Here is a 17,658-nt window from a genome sequence, read left to right on the forward strand (position 1 = left end):
TGGCTTACTCTATTTCGGCACGTCTCGCTAAGTCCATAAATTCTTCCTTTGCCTCAAGGTCAACTTCTCGGATAAGGGTGCAGACAAAAACAAGAGGGATCTTGTGTTGTGTCTGCATGTTTTTCTGTCGTCTTGGTAGGATGCGGATGGCGATGAAGAGTATTTTAGCTGGTATCCGGGTGTTTGTTATGATAATTACCTATGTAGCTCAGGCATGGTCGTCCTCGGACAGAACTTATATAGTTTGATGACATTTTGTCCTGAAATTACAATCATCTGATTGATTAGTACTTTCGTGCTTATGAAAAAGGACTTAATAGATAATTTGGACTTTCTTTTATCATTATGAATATTATTTAACTTTTTGCTCTCGAAAAGTTTCATCCTTTAACAACTATAACCTCGAAAATTGACCTTTAAAGTTTTTCATACTACACGACGCATATAATTTCTTTACCAGCTTAAATAAGAAAAATTTTTCTTTTTGAGTCATTACAGGCGGTAAAACAAAATGGGTAGGTAGTGAATTTTTGAATGTAAACATCTTTATGGCTATTCGAAAATATGATGTATTAATTATTTAGCAGTCTTTCCTCTTGGGAACTCTTCAGCTCTTTGGCCAAGTTTATTTCTGCACGTCTCACTTCGTTCATTTCTTTCTCGTATGCCCAAAGGCCACTCTTTGGGTATGCGTGCCGACAAAAAAACAAGAGAGACCTCGTGCTATACCGGAATTTTTCTTCTGTTGTGTTGGTAGGATGGGATAGCGATGAAACACCACTCTTATATGATGTGATGATGTACCACTCAAGATGGTTAGATATATGATATGGTTACAAAGCACTCATTTATTACTAAATATCTTTTCTAATGTAAGCATATTTTTAGGCACGGATAATTTCCTGAGATTTCAGCTGTCGTTAAAAAAAACTTGTGAAAATCAAGTCATCACGGATTAAATATTAGGTCATTGCAAATAGTTTCCTTGTGCAGTCGAATAAAAACTTCAATCAAGCAATTACTCTTACCTCGTTTTGATATCGGTTTTTCAGGATCAAATCAGCAGAGGATCTTGTCGCGGAAATCGAATTTGTAATCCTAGGTCTGCTTTCTGTATACGGATGAGAATATTATCGTTTATCACTTTTCGAAACTGGTTTTGATCGCGAAAAAAATTGCTTTGAGCTTGTTATTTCCATAGCTCTAATTTATCTTCGTGTTCACCTTGAGAGAAGCCCTTATTGATTATTTAGAACACCAGTGAATATTCATCAACAGCATATTTAAAAAAAGTTTTTGCAAATTCATCTGAAAATTTATTTACGACAATGAAAGAAAAATCGGTTTTGCGAACAGTCTTTGGCAACAGAACAGCCAACAAATTTTAGCGTCAGAAATTCAAAATTGGTTCTGCAGGAACAAGTGGCTTTGTACGCAGTCACGCGCACGGGTGCAAAGTTAAAGACACCAACGGATGAAGTTCGCCATGAAAAAAAATATTTGTCTTAGCCGGGATTAGAACACTGATCTCCCGATTGCCGGTCAGGTGTATTAGCCAGTTACACCACAGAGCGAACTTCAGAATGGGTGTTACCGAACAAGATGTTGACGTCACAAGTCCACACAGTGGCACATGTGGCGAGGGTCGTGCTAATAAACCACTGTTGGGGTGAAAAACCCTTATTTGGTCGCTGGACTTCGACGACGGATTTCAAAGCACTGCAGGAACAAATGAATTTGTACGCAGTCACGTGCACGGGTGCAAAGTTAAAACACCAACGGATGAAAAAATATTTGACTTAGCCAGGATTCGAACCCGAATAAGTCAAATATTTCCTCTTGGTGAACTTCCTCTTGGCGTATTTTCAAAATTGGTTGTTCGAAAAAATCGATTTTTTGAGATGTGTTGGTTATTACACAGGCATTATTACAACGTATTTATGCTCTCCGCAGCCGTGCATTCATGTTACACACTGATGTTGGTACCGCCTTTCTTTTCTGCCCAACTAACATCGTCCCGGAACTGAGCGTCAATCGTGTGTCAAAACTCAGCCGTCGGAAATTGCATGCCCTGATGCAGATGGTAAGGTACCGTTCCTAATCACCTTCGGTAATCCAGTTTTGAAACGGGTTACCGTAGCCATCAGTGGTCCCAACTACTCTGCGTTGCTGGGTCATTCGTGACGAGGAACACGAGGGAATCGACTCGTCATGAATTGGTGATGATTATTCGAGATTTCGGTTTTTTTCCTCATTCGCCAGTTCCTATCTCGAATTCTCTACGTTGGTCTGGGAGGCAACCAACGGTTGAAGTCATTGACACCTTTTTAAAGATATTTGATTTTGCTTTAAAAGGCGTTTTATTGCGTTCAAACTTTCATGAGTGCGTAAAAGGAATTTATATTTTACTGCTAATTTTCTCTGACTTTACTATCGAAAATTATCTATCTTTTAGCAGGAATCCATATGCGTTAGTAATGGCAATAATTCTGGCATCTGACATTGCAAGTTTAATTTTGCAGTAGAGCACGCGATAAATATTCTTTTCTTCTAAAAATTGATAAGAAATGGGCTCGTCAATGTCTGAGAGTACTTGAATTTATTTCTTATATTGCTTATTTCTGCTTGACTGTGTATCACAAAATAGCTTTCTTCATTTTCCCTTAAAATATGACTCATTTGCGATTAACTTAAATTTAGGCAAATTCAAATATTTGTTTCGCAAAACAGGGAAAACTCAGTGTTATTAGGAAGGAAAGTTGGTATGAACTGTTCTAAATACTCCGGCGTACTTTTTAGTTTCACTCTGTTCCTTATGATACTCATCCGTATCGTTTTTCGCGTCATCCGAGACGTGGGGTGGTGAATTATTGCTTGATTATCTCACGGACCACGTCTCAGCTTCTTCCTCCCACCGCTTCACCTCCTGCTCGGCCTCCGGAGATTTTCAATCTCGACTACCTCACATAATTAACCCCACTCTGAAGTATCCGCAGCCCTACTCTTTTCGACTCATAAAAATTGGGATAGATGAGAACTCCTCTCAATTTTTTTTATCTCGTTATTTTTTCCCAACCTTTGGAGGATGAAGTTCAAACGGCGAAGTAGTTATGTAAAAATTCCTCCCCTTCTTGTGAGGGGCTTATATGCTCCAACTTCACCTTGTTGCAATCCGTCTGTCTCTTTTACCTAAGTAAGTGCCGATTGTGTATAAATGTATATAAGTTTTAATGGCCTTGTGTATTATATACGTGAGGCGCAGTACCTACATGGGAATTTCTTCCTGCATAGGGAAGTAGGAGTAAATTATGGCCTCCACGTGAATACTGAATACGTCAAAAAATTTCAACCCCTTCAGCTTTTTTCATCGTTTCTTTACATTTCATTCCATGACTTTCGAGACAAGATTGGGTGGGATCTGTGGATAATAACGGATTGGCACCTAATATCAATGTTGTTCCCGGAAAGAATCTTTATCCCTGGGGCTATTTTGTTGAAGGTTTCTCTACCAGGTCAATTGGTTCATTACTACCGATGTGACGTCAGAGGTTGTCCGTAGTATTATTCAGCCAATTGATTGGGTGAGAAACCTAAACAGCTCTCATGATGGCATAAGTTTGGAAATCTTTATACTTTTAACCTAGATCTTACAAAATTTGTGGACCTTTCATGTACAATTGTGCGTCATAAGGGATAAAATGTCAAATTCTTGACGAAAATGTGCTGGTTTTATTAAAATGGCCCTATTGTCAGTTTGCAACTCTGAAAATATTCCTTATAATAATCTTCATAAAAAATATCCTACATTGTTGATCCCAACCTGGTCCTTTCATATTTGCGGCCAGTTCTCAGTGAGGGTATTCAGTTACAATTTAACGACTTCAAGAATCACTGACCATGGTTTGAGGGCACAGAGCAACAATGGTGTTAAAATATTCTCTAAAACTATACTAGATGTGTATAAGTCAGGATGGGGATACTTTGAAGAGAAGGCCTAAGACGAGTTAACTAGAGGAAAAAAAAAAGGATTTGCCGTTGGCGGTGAAAGTTAGAGGACATAATAATAAATGAGTCACAGCAGATGAGGAAGAATAACAAAAGAGACGCTAGGGAACAGTATGGCTAGTGATAATTCCACGTTACGAAATATTCCCTTTGAAGTGTACATCCTCCCTTCTGTCTGGTAGCATTCATGATAATCATTCTTTCAAAGCCCCACAAACAATGGATATTTCCCTGTTCCTTCTATTTTTTTAATATCACATGTAATACTTGCTAATTACTATCTTCTCTTTAGAGTCTACTTCCGGTTAGTAGCGATAGCGAGTTATTATTTTAATATACTTTGGAAATAGCCCGTGGAACCACAGAGTTCTTTTTGTCATTAAATATTGACAGGACATATGCTGATTTTCAGATGGCAGCACTATGAATAATTATATCACTCAGTTGCAACCCAAAGGTGGATTAGATAGGGGACGAGGTATGAATTTCACATGTTAAGAGAAAGGCGACCAGTCATCATGATTGGGCCATTTTGCTCCTCGAGGATTTTTCGCCGTATATTTCCGAAGGTCTCCCCCTGGTTTAAACGTGGAACCTTTTGGTATATGTATCCAAAATCTCGATCCACTTGACCACCGCGGTCTCCTATCGAGAAATCCTCACTGCTGTAAAAAAAGAATATATAATTATGTATATTTAATTCGTTCTCTGCCCAGAGAAAAATTTAAGAATTAATAATTCTTACTCAAATTCCCCAGATGGTGCCTGGAAAAAGATTTTTTTGCGTATTTTTTCTTTCCCAGATGTTAGCCAACATCTTTTTGTGGTTTATCATCCTCGCGTGGGTATGAAACTCCCAACGAGTCAGCATTCATCTCCATCACTCTCCATCCTCGAGCCGTTTCTGCGAAAGAAAAATTGACCTCTCTTCCGCTTTCCTCATTACCTTCTCTCCAAGTTTCCACTCGAGTTTTGGATGCGTCAAAGGACTGCCGTCCCCCTCTTTACTTTTTTGACCTCAAGGCGCCCTTTCTTCCTCCCGCCGGGCGTATTCAAATTGGGATGTAATACGTCTTCTTTGAGATTAAATTTGAAATAGACTCGGAAGTTAATCTCAGACTCTCCACCTCACTTCTCTCGCTCACGCCTCTTTCACGGACTGCTACAAGTAATGGCAATTTTTTTATTGGACTAATCTCAGGATATTTAATTGTAAGTACATCCTCGTAGCCATTTGCATTTATAAATTTAGCTTCAATACATTTCATGAGTCAGGCGGCATATCTTCGCGACGTATTGCCAACATTGAATTCGCGTACACGTCACTAGAAGTGTTAATCTATATACCTTTTCCTTCTCCCGTTCAATTTTACTTTTTTCATAATTGTGTGTTTGCTTTCCTGAATATTTTCATGCACGAGTATCCGTGTGGTCATTGTCTATTAAGCATAAAAAAGATATTACGGTTGTATAACCATGTTTACGATTCCCCATTACTTCTGTTCGCATATTTTTAATGTTTTCATGTTTTGAAGACATACACAGGCCTATTTTAACCATTAACCATTAAACCTATTTTCTGTTTTTATATGCTTCGTTCAATTTTCAGATTATCTCTACAATCGCATGAAACAAATTTTGGGAACTCCCCTTTTATTGCTTGAAGACCATGTTTTAATATCTGTGTTCATGTAAATTAACTGAGCATGGTGTCTTTACCCTTTTCCATCGAATTTCATAGTGTACTTTACTCTAACTCCTTCTTCTTTCTCAATGCAAAGGAGCTAGTATATTGTTTTCTGAAGAAAGCACTTATGCGACGTCACGAAACAGTCATAGGAGGACCCGAGATACAATCTCCGGACGCGGAATGCTTGGGTGGAAGGAGTCAATCTAATTTCGTGAAAGCGAGAGAAGGAAATGAAACGCGAGATAGTTGGGTCTGTCACTTAAGGTGATAAAATGGAAGTTTCTGATGTTAAGGACACCGTATGAATATCTATGCAAGGAAAAATAAGGCTATCGTTCATGGATTACAAGATTTTCCTTCAAGGAAGAACTTGGCCAACTGTGAGGAGGGTATGTTTTTAGAAAGTAATTTGGAGATAAGTTTCCTGCTTGGTGGGCAGAATAAATGTGGAATAACCGTCCTCTCCCAGAAGGTGGAATGAAATGATATTAGGAGAAGACTTTTTCATTTCAAAAATAAATATTTGAAATGGTCATTTGTGTTATTGATATTTATTACTATGATAAAACTTAATTATAGTATAGATAAATTTAAAATTTTTAAATGGATGTTTTCCTCTGTAAATTTATTACGAAGAGAGAATTCATTCCTACTAATTTAACCGATTTGACAGTTTCTTTTTTTTTTATTTCAGATTTAAACCTTGGGAAAGGACTTTGAAAGTTAAAATATATTAAGGACTATTTGTTTTATTTATCTCGTTTCAACTATAAAAGTGCGTTTCCCCCTTGGGCTGTGTAGGTATATCAATTTTTCATTTGCTTTAATATTAATTCTTCATTTGGAATTAGGAATAACGATGGAAAATTATGCTAAGGCGCAAGAATTCGTATGGAATCAAATTATGCGATTCTTTGCAAACCGCGGAGCTTTAAAACGTCATGGTTGGGTTCATCATCATCACTGGTCAACAATCCTAGGATTGGTTTGACGCAGCTCTCCACTCAGTTCTCCTATCAGCTAATCTTTTCACACCTACGTATTTCTTCTCTTTCACATCCTTCTTTACTTGTTCCATATATTTTGTTCGAGGTCTTCCTTTTCCATTCTTGCCTTCCACTTGTCCTTCGACGATTGTCTTCATCAGGCCATCATGTCTCAAGATGTGGCCTATGAGGTTGTTCCGTCTTCTTATTAAGGTTTTCATGAGACTTCTCTTCTCTCCTACCCTTCTTAGGACTTCCTCGTTACTAACTCGGTCGATCCATTTGATTTTCATCATTCTTCTGTAGCACCACATTTCAAAGGCATCTATCCTTGCTTTCTCCGCTGCGGTCATTGTCCATGCTTCACTTCCGTATAGGAGCATACTCCAGATGTAGGTTCTTATAAATTGTTTCTTTACTTCCATATTTAAGTTTCCCGCTGTAAGCAGGTCTCTCTTTTGGTGGAATGCTCTCTTCGCCTGGGCTATTCTGCTGATAATTTCTTTCTTGCTTCTCCCGTCACTATTTATCTTGCTTCCCAATTAACAGAATTCATCCACCTCTATCAGTTTTTGCCTCTCTATTTTAATGTTGGTCTTGACTTCTTCTCTTCTGCTGCATACTAAGATCTTGGTTTTCTTCGTGCTTATTTTCAGTTGATATCTACTCATTACCCTACCCATATTAACCAGAATATTTTTCAAATCCTTCTCTGTTTCTGCTATAACGGCCATGTCATCGGCAAATCTTAGCATGCTAATTTTTTCTCCATGGATATTCACTCCCAATTCACGGAATTGGGAGTGAATATATGGTTGGGTTATTATTTCAATAATTATAAAATCACTGGGATGCGTCTTAAGCCATTATTCTGGGGTTATTCTAAAGTGATTATTTTACCATGGTTCTCACGTTTTGCTGGCTTTTCAGACATTTTTCGAGTTCAGGCTGCAGATTACGCTACGCGATTCATTACTAACTTTTCATATTTTAGGAGATGGAAGGAGAGGCAAGTTTATTGGTCCCACGAAAAAATTAACAAACGCGACTTCTTAGCTACTACACTAGTGAAATGCAAATAAAATCTCAGGGGCATTTGTAGTTTCCATGAAAACCAAAGACTGAAATGTGATAGTGGTACTGTTGAGGAATTGAACTTTTATCAACCGAGGAATTGAATTTCCCTGAAATGAATTCCTAGCATCAAGACTGCAGGATAAAAAGATTTTTATTTCAATACCATTCATTGACTTAATCTAACAAGGTATATGAAATTATTCTTGGAAAAAAAATTGCTAAAATTGAGCAATCTTTCCGAAGATCTCCTTAAAGATTTCAAATCTCATTATTTGTTTCCTAGGCGAGGAAAAGAATATATCTTTACCTATATTGGCTCGGAAATTCCAAAATATTCCATACAAATTGCTTTTATTGTAGTATTGAATAGATCTACCCTTAATATGCATAACGGATTATCGGAGACAGTGGTTTCATTTATGGACCATCCTCATTTCAAAAAAGCATTTTTATTCCACGAGTTTATTCTTACTGGGTCCAGTAAACTTCTGGAGTTTCACTAATTTCATTCATCACCGAAGGGCCTTTCAATTTATTCAAAAAGGCTCTTACCGTGAATCACGAGTTATTGGCCCATACTCTCTTTCCGCATCGGCCAGCATCATGGAAGGATGAGAGTCTGAATACAGATTTTTTGCCTTTTTTATCCATCTTAATCTTGATTTATGGAAATGCGGAGGCGACTCAAGACTCGAGTTGTTTCGAAGCTAAATTTTATTTCATGCCCTGATGACATTTTTAGCCAAAAGAAGCTCTCATCTTATTAAGAAGACAAGTTGAGTAAATTAATTACTTGAAATGGAATTCGCTTTTGGTTGTTTAAGGCAATCGCATCGCAGGCATTTAAAAAATTATAATGTCACCATATTCAAAATTGAAAAATAATATACTTTTATTTCTTAATTTTTTGCTTGCCTTAATATTATTAGACCACGTAGTAAGTGTGTCTTAAATGCTGTTGAGGTATAAGGACAAAGAGGGAAATTTGGATATGTGGAAATTTAGTTTATGAATGTTTCTATTAGGCAGCAAACTATTTTACGAGAAATACAGAATAAGGATTGGAGCACATGCGCTATATTTAAAAAATGGAATGATGTGAAATTAAGTAAGGTTAAGTAATTGGTGGCTATGAAATGATTGAGAAATAACGTTATTAAATGAATTTTTTATTGGAAATAGGAAATTTTTAATGAAGTCACTGTTTTTCTGGGAAAATTTGAGAAAATTAGAAAAAAAATTAAAACAAGTAGTACGTCACTGAAGGTGATAGTTAGATCAAGAACGTTCACCTCTTACTGACACTCTTCTGCGTTCTCAAAGAATGAAAGAAGTATTATGATCTAATGAAGCGTGACCAGATACTTTATTTACAGCATGTTTCCTTAATGTCATATTCATTGCAAGTTTTATCCTCCTTACTGCAAAAATTCTCATGTCCTCATTTTCTGTCTTCCAGGGCATTTGCTAGGATACTTTGTGTTTGCTGCCGTCGGAGAAGACGGAGGCGACATCGGCCTACCATGCGAGCGAAGCCAAGTCAGGTAAGTTTGGAAATTGTGTCGCAAACTTTTGTCCCATAGTCCAAAATTTTCATGTGTTCTAGAGTTTGGTTAATCTAAAAAAACTACAATGAACTACTCAGTCCAAATCTCTTTAATAACATACCCGGCGTAATATTCTCAAAAAAAACGTCTTTTGAAAAAAAAAACACATTTATACCTATTATTTGAGTGAAACAACTTAATTTTATTTTTTCGATCGGCCAAATGCTGTATATAACTCTCCAAATCAAGAGATATCTTAAATGCTATTAGTATTAGCTACAATATTCGCATTGCTTAAACTAATTATAATTGCAAGACAGGTTTTACATTAATATTGCAGGGATCGTACTACTTCAAGTTTAAAAGTTTTTAATTGCGTGAATAGCTTGTAATTTAAAATACATTTCTCCTTTGAAAATATGATATCACTTGGAAGTTCTAGAAATAAAGTTTTCAAATATTCTTTAAAATCATATGCTTAATATTTATCGTGGGAATATCGTCTTCATTGAAACAGATTGAGGTTTGAATTTATCGACAGAGCACATTTTTTTTCTTGTGTTTGATTTTATATGCAAAATGCCTATATTTACGGTATTGAAGCAGATGTTTCGAGGTGAACAAAATCTGTCAGTTGGTAAAATGTTCTGCCATGAATTATAAATTCAAACCCTCAATTGAGGCTCAAACCATCTATGGATACATCCTTTGACAGAAGCTCTGGATAAAAGAAATCTAATTGACAGCCCTGAATTATTTACCCACTTTTTGGTCAACATGGTATCATTCTGATCGAGTTGACATTCACATTCAATAGACACTCGACGGCCCATCATTTCTTAGCGTCGGGAGTCAATACTCACGAACATGGTGGGAGAATTGAGAATGGAATACCAATCTGCTCGTGCAAACAAATATATTGAAAACAAAAACTTATCGCATCCCTCACTTGATTAAAATGCATTGGGTCCCAAACCACATTCGGAGGTAATTTTCCATTCTTTCAATTCTCATCTCTTTTCATATTTATTTGCGATTGTTCTGATATTATAACCCCCGCATACATCTCTTAATTTAAGTCAACATCGGGCGTGATCCCCGCGAGGGTATATAGAATTGCATGAGTTCCCAGTCGTTTCCGATAGAAGTGAACCGCATGGATTTAATTGGGTAGCTTTGCTCTCTCGTGAAAAGGCTTCGATGGCTTACTCTACTTGCTCTACTCTCCATCCCTTCGGTGTCCCGAATCCGAAAAATCCACCACTTCCCCATCAAAAGTGTTTATTTATTTGCTGCAGTCGCTGTAATTGCTGTTTGTATTCCTAGGACCATTGATTTTCGGGGCCTCGCAGTAGATTTAGTGAAAAAATTCAAATTTTACAGTGAGTTCTTGGGGTTAATCAATTTTTTTTCTGTTTTTGTATATTGGTATTATATACACCTTAGAATGAAGTTCGCCATTAAAAAAAAATTTGACCGAACCCGGATCTCACATTTGCCGGTCAGGCGTGTTTGCCAGTTACACCACCAAACTCTGATAAAATGCCTTGGTGTGGCTAACACGCCTGATAGGCAATTGGGACTTCCGGATATTTTTTCATAATTTTTCAAAATATTTTTTCAAGGTGAACTTCATCTTTTGGTGTATTTGATGTTGCATCCGTGCGCGCGACCGCGAATTAAGTCACTTGTTTCATGCAGTATTGGTATTATGCTTTCATTATAACTTCGCCAGAATTTTACCGCGAAGGCTAATTAGCATAGACCATCGCCCACTTTTTCAGCAGCAGTTACTAATTTTGGCAGTTTCTATCTCAGTTTCAACACTTTTAACTGTACCCAATTCCTATAAAAGAAATACTAGCGTAGGCACGTGAACAACAAACGTGAGTTTATGTTGAAACATTCAGAGGTGGTGTGGTGGATCAACTGAAATATTGTACGCAGCCTGGTTAAATAAATTTAAAGGTCGACGAATTTTGAAAATGATTGTATATAAGTAAATTTATTCAACATCTATTTTTTAGTTTACATTCAATCTCCGTTCCAGTATAATCAGATTATCTCAATTTAACCACTTCAAGAGGACGTTTTTGGGTAAAATTTTAGGATGCTAACCGTGTTATTATATTTTAGAATATTATAATTATCCATCAATTCGAGATGGGAGAGCCTTTATGCTTTTTGACGATGATTCACATAAAATTTCATTGAAATTTAGGTATTTTAAGGCTTCAGTCTACCCCTTTTGTCAAAATAATACCAACTGGCATCCTATTATTTTGATTGTATTGTCATCCGGCATAAGTTTTCGTTAATATATATAAAACGGAAATATTTCATCCAACCATCTCTCCCATTGATATTATTGAAAAATAATTGTATTTAGAATTTCAATAAATAGACTATCAGTTTTAAGTGTATGACAGCTATTTTTGCCCAGGTAGTATTTTATTTTTCTTCGTTGGTTAAATTTCAACTTGTAAGAAGTGAGTAATTGGGAATATGAGTATCCTCACAACAAATCTTTGAAAAAAGCTTAGACGGCTAATTATTTCGGCGTCTCTCATCAATAATTGATGTTGAGGGAAAAATAAATCCTAGGAAAACTGAATGCACTTAAATACAAGTGAAACATACTTCGAATATTAAATCTATATTAGATTATTCTTATTAACTTTAGGTTTTAATTTACACCGTTTCGTATGATATATTTTAAAATATGTATTTTATTTAGTATTCCTGAGAATTAATCAGGTTAAATTCTTGACCCCGGGAAATATTTTTCGTTAGTATCTTTTAGGACTTTTGTGTGACAGGAAAACAGCAAGAATTCTGAGGGTTCAAGGCGAACCCTGCTAAGGGTACAACGCACCGGGGCCCGGAACCAAGCCCGAGGCTTATACGCCAGGACACCCGGGGAGGGGCTGGAGAGGAAGGAAAAAGGAAAGAGGCGCCGTCGCGATCGGAGCCCGCCGACGCCTCCAGGGAAAGGAAAGGAATGGAAGGGAGGGAAATAGGGATTAGGCACTCCAGCGCTATAGAAGCGAAGGAGGCCCTACCTAGCGAAACCAAGCATACGCAATTTTTCTTCTACCAATTCTAGTAGATTTTCCTATGAGGAAGAAAAATCTATCGATCGAATCGGTAGATAACAGGAAAACAGCAGTATCATTTTGGATGTGGTGATAAAAATTATAATTATTATGAACCAAATATCATTTCGGATTCCGGCTTAAATATTTTCTGTACGCCCAAGCTCTCTATCCCGTAAAAATACGTAGTTTAGACTACAAATTGTTCTGTTAGCCGCTGATGCATTGGTGTGGTGTTCAAGGCCCTTTATATCTTGATACGGTATTTTTTTGCTGGTTTACAGGTACAATTATACTCCTCTGAGTCCTGCTCCCCTTATTTCACCCCGTCTTTCATATTACTTCACCCGTCTCCACATGCTTCCCTCCCACGGCTCGCACAAACCTTTTCCATACCCTCGGCACGAGTTCAACTCCCTGTTCCCGTCTTTCTTTTTTCCGCGACGGGTTTTCAGCGGATCTCTCCCCCTCAGAGAAGCAAAGGGACCCTCACTCCGTAAGAGGCTGAAGATTCCCTAAAATTGATTTTACATCTGTTGGCTCGGAATAGGATCGTTGATGTTCTCATCCGCGTTTCGGTCCGCGCTTCACGCCTCCCTCCCTTTTCCCACAATTCCTCCGGTGCCGTAATGCGCGGGAAACACACACACACACGCACACTGCCTCACAAACACAAACTGTGGATCCGCGCGCCCACCTTCTGTCCCATCTTTCCCTCTCTATCTCCTCCAACTTCATTCCACCGCGAGGAGGCCTGTGGGTACATAGTGCTGGAACGCATCCTACGTGGATTTTGGACCCTCGGATATTCGGGAGCATTGGCAAATGGGTTTTCTGGCGTATCCTCGTTCTATTCCCCTTAAAAAAATGAAGTGAATCTCGCGATGACGATTTCTTTCATGGCATTGAGGGCTTGAGATTATTTTTTCCATTGTCCTGTAGGGTCAAATTTGCGAGCGAAAAACTCTGCATGATTTCAGGTATTCCTGGTGGTGTAAATTCGTCTCCTCTCATCTAACTTCCAGTAATTCTCACGCAGGCCCTTGATTTTATATTGAAAAGTCCTACCTCGGTCCAGGAACTAATTCCATGCTTTGATAAATTCAAATAGATTTAAATTATGCCTTTCATCATCTGGAATATTTTTGTATTGCTTTTGCGTTAACCAAACTTCAGGAAAAATTTGGGCCCTGGGCAAGTAATTGGTCGTACTAGGTAATTCATTTTTCTGTTAAGCGTGTGTAGTTGTATTTTTTTCGCTTTGGGTTATCTCAGAGCGAAAAAATACTGCAAGTTTTTTTTTCACTGCTTCAGTTGCATCCAATTGCCTAAGGTAGGAAATATGATTTCCTCACCATGGGATTATTTGGAAAATTGATTTTAACTTTCAATAAAATATAATAACATCAATGGCAAAAATAATCCAATAATTCGTAACATAAAGTTATTTTATTTATTCTATTATGACAATAAAGAAAACTCGTAATCCGTTTTGAAATCTGAAGTTGAAATATATGATACAATGTAAATGCATTGCATTTCGTTGCAGCAAAACTTTCCGGAACCAATAAGTGGGTCATTTCAAGTATAGAGCCAATTTTAATTTAATTTGAACTTTGACTGAACGAGAATTTTAATGTTATTTATAGTGCGAGTCTTAATGTCTTCATACACTGGTGTTATATCGGTGAATTCTCTAATTGTTGTAAACTAAGTTGATGATAAATGCAATAGTTATATTTTGTGCTTCTTTACTTGTTTAAAATTCCTAGGCGAGTTCGAGTGTACGTCGAGTTCCTCGTTTTACCACTTTTTTGCTGAGCGAAATATTGTTCCCGATAATTTATAAACCTTTGTCGATATTGATAATATTGATTTTTCCAATTTAATATCTTTCTTTCCAAAATTTATCCAATATTTTTCGAATGAACATGAAAAAATTAAAGAAGGCATAATTCTTTATGATGTGCAAAAGTCCATTTTTCCTACTTTGCAATTTTATGCCTCGGTAACATTTCAAAACTCGTTGAAAATTCAGTAATAAGATTTGAATCTGTTTTTAAATAATGCGGTATTTTTTATGTCGATATCTAGAATACTTTGGCCAGGCATCAGTATTTCTTGCAGAAAGGTGACTACACAAGGAACCTAGGTGTATGCAAAAAAAAATGTATTGAAGGTTTGCTGATTTTGTCATTTTTATAACGCAAAACGATTGATTTTGAATTCAATGTTTGCGTTTGTGGATATATTTATTTTCACACTAATTATCTCATGGCTTCAATTTTTTAATTTCAATTTCCCTTGTTTCCAAGAAAAATCTTTTTCCACCGTATTAACAATCTACTGTTTTTCAATCGTAGCTATTAGGAAAAGAATTTTGATTTCAATGATGTTTCCATGTGTTGAGGTATTTATTTTCACAGTAATAAGCTCATGGATTTTTTAATTTTTTTTAACTTCAATTTCCCTTGTTTCCGAGAAAAACCTTTTTCCAACTTATTAAAAATCTATTGTTTTTCAATCGTAGCTATTCTCCCGCCAGACTCCCTCGCCAATTTGCTATGCTCCTTTTCAACGAAACGAGGAATACCCAAAAACAACGAGGTATCTCCATTCACGCCAAGGAGGAAAACTGAACGGCCATTCAGTCCGTCACGGTGTCATGGCCGCCAACGTACCTGTCAGGAGAACAGAAAGTAATATGGAGGCAATCGAAGAGATCCTTTTATTCCTCGACGGCAGATTCGAGAACTACGCGATTTTTTTCTCCCCGTTGGACATGAGATGATGTGATAAATGCTTTTTCATTCGGGGGGCCTGCGGGAAAAAAATGTTTCATTGACGAAGAGGACCCGATAGAAACGCTCTGATGCCCTTTTTATTTATGATGGCGGATAATATTAGAAATCGTTGAAGAGTGATGATTGCAATCGAGCCGAAGGGAGAACCGTGTGGATTCAGCTGAAGAAAGGAGGGAGACGGGAAGCATTTGTGAGGACATTGAAAGTTTAAGGATGAGTAAGAGGAGAAGGGAACGGAAGAAGGAGAGGAGGGCGTTTGTGAACTGGAGGTTGATGCTGTATTAAATTTATCTCGATCATCTTTTAGGTTACATTAGTGATCGTAGCCGTGATTTGTTAAGGGTGAAATAGTTTCCAAACGCCTTTCCACTTTTCAGAAATTATTGCCTGTTACCATTATTTTCAATTATCTAAATCTTAAAGCAAGGTTCTTTCCTTTTTCTGTAGCTAACATCCTCTATTTTTAGTATTTTCTCCCAAAATACTGTCCCAGGATCAACAAGCGTCTTTCTGTATTTGAATTTTTTACCCAATTTTTATTTCGACGGATGAGAAACACCAATACAAGAAATTGTAAAATGGATATTGTTTCCGCATTTTACAATTCCTCAAAAAATCTACTAAAAAGCAAGCATCCCCAGGAATTATACGAATTGCAGCTGCTTTTATTTAGCTATTTTGTCGATATTAATGTGGATTCGATTGATTTATTTTAGTGGCAATGGCCGTGCTTTAAGAAGTGGAAATGTCGTATCATCATCCTATTTGGCTTTAAATTTTATTGACTTCATTTGCTATTTCCATTCTCAGGCGGTGAAAGGGTCTACTTAGCTCCTTACTTTTTGGTGAAGCTTGTTCCAATGCTCGCATGATTTTTCAGAGTTTTCAGCTTTTAAACCTCTTAATACGCTGACATTTCCGTATGATTTTTTTAAATGCAAAATACTGGTAATTATTCAAGCACCGAATCAGTCGCTCAAGTTGAGGGCCTTGCTGCCGTGCTGGACGAAGTATGAATGACAAAAATGTCTCCCTATTTACCTTTTCACTCCCTTGGAATCATTGGATGTTTCTAGATTTGTACACAGTTCCATCTTTTGCTCAATTTGACATTATATACAGCTCTATTAGTTCCGTAGCCATAAGTGTGCGTAGTATTTTTGTGTTTAAGTCCTCGGATAGGAATTAATAACTTATATTGGTCATATTTTATATTATTCCTGGTTCCGAAAATTAATGCCATTGTCATCACTCAAGTCATAAATAAAATACAACCAGAAAAAATCGCATATTTTTGTTATTGGTAGATGGAAAATGCTTGCATAACTAACCTTGAAACTATTTGTTTCGCAAAAATCCCTAGGGTTTCCCATCATAACCCTATCCCCTTGGCCATAATAGCCTATATAAAAGTCTTGTAAATTGAATATTACCCGCGAAGAGCTGGAACGAAGTACTTGTTTTTATATCGCACATTCGATTGAAATCCTTATAAAAAGAGCATAAAATGGTGTGGAGATTAACAAATGGAGTTTTTCTCGTGATATTCGGAAACAGGCTGAGAATTGCTTGAAGGGCGTTCGACATGGGCCGATGGAAATGAATTCTGCGTGAGGGAACATGAGACCACTAAAAGCGAGATCATTTCTCTTCTCTCCACTTTTCCGAAAAAAAATTCAGCTCACATCTTTTCCACCTTCGACGTTCGCACTCTATCGGCCGATGCGGAATTTATGAAGCTCCCAATCGAAATTCTACCTATTCCCTTTCCCTACTTGTACCCATTTCGCCTGGTCGGAGTATGATCACTTCAGTTAGAGAATGAATCGCTGAACACCAAATCTCAATTGAGATTAAGCTTTCAAATTGATACTCCAAATCGTCCTATTACTTTGCGTGCCGATTTATAGGCCAATTTACTGGACGCACGACTTCAACAATGAATGATGTACGTGAATATTATAAAAATTGATAGATCACCTTAATAATTCCTAATTAGCATTAATAAAACAATATTAATACATGGTTTAGTGTATATTGTGTCATGTGTTACTTTGGTGTTCGTTACGTATTAATTTTTGCCCGATTCTCATCTTTTCTTTCTACATCATAATGAATTTGTATGGAAAATTATGTTATAAACTGAATCCATCACACATTATCATCTCCAATTCCTGTGTAGCCTCAAATTTTGCTGATGAAATATGACGCATAACAAAATGGGAAAATTTCCAAACATCAATATGATAATATTAAGATTTGAGAGAAATTTTGTTATTTTAATAATCGATATTACTTAGATTGGAACAAGTCACCTCAATGTTATTTTAACAAATCAATCTACAAATTATTCTCATAACCTAATCGCGGGACATCACCAGAGATACTGGAAGACTTCTTTCTTTGGGTGGACACCGCGTACTTTCACGATTTTCACATGCAATTTGGACTCTG

The 17,658-nt window shown here is 37.0% G+C and overlaps 1 protein-coding gene across 2 annotated transcripts in view; it reads left to right on the forward strand.

Annotated features, from left to right (window-relative positions):
* Positions 1-17,658, forward strand: part of LOC124156036 (dopamine receptor 2-like) — a 427,253-nt gene that overhangs the window by 381,485 nt on the left and 28,110 nt on the right. For both annotated transcript variants that reach the window (XR_006864255.1, XM_046530331.1), the window contains exon 2: positions 9,218-9,302. Coding sequence is in view for 1 of the 2 variants with exons in the window: in XM_046530331.1 (XP_046386287.1) it covers positions 9,218-9,302 (85 nt within the window). In the remaining variant the exon portion in view is untranslated. The remainder of the gene's footprint in view (positions 1-9,217; positions 9,303-17,658) is intronic.

Source organism: Ischnura elegans, chromosome 3, assembly GCF_921293095.1.
Source record: "Ischnura elegans chromosome 3, ioIscEleg1.1, whole genome shotgun sequence".
Taxonomy (NCBI): Eukaryota; Metazoa; Arthropoda; class Insecta; order Odonata; family Coenagrionidae; genus Ischnura; species Ischnura elegans.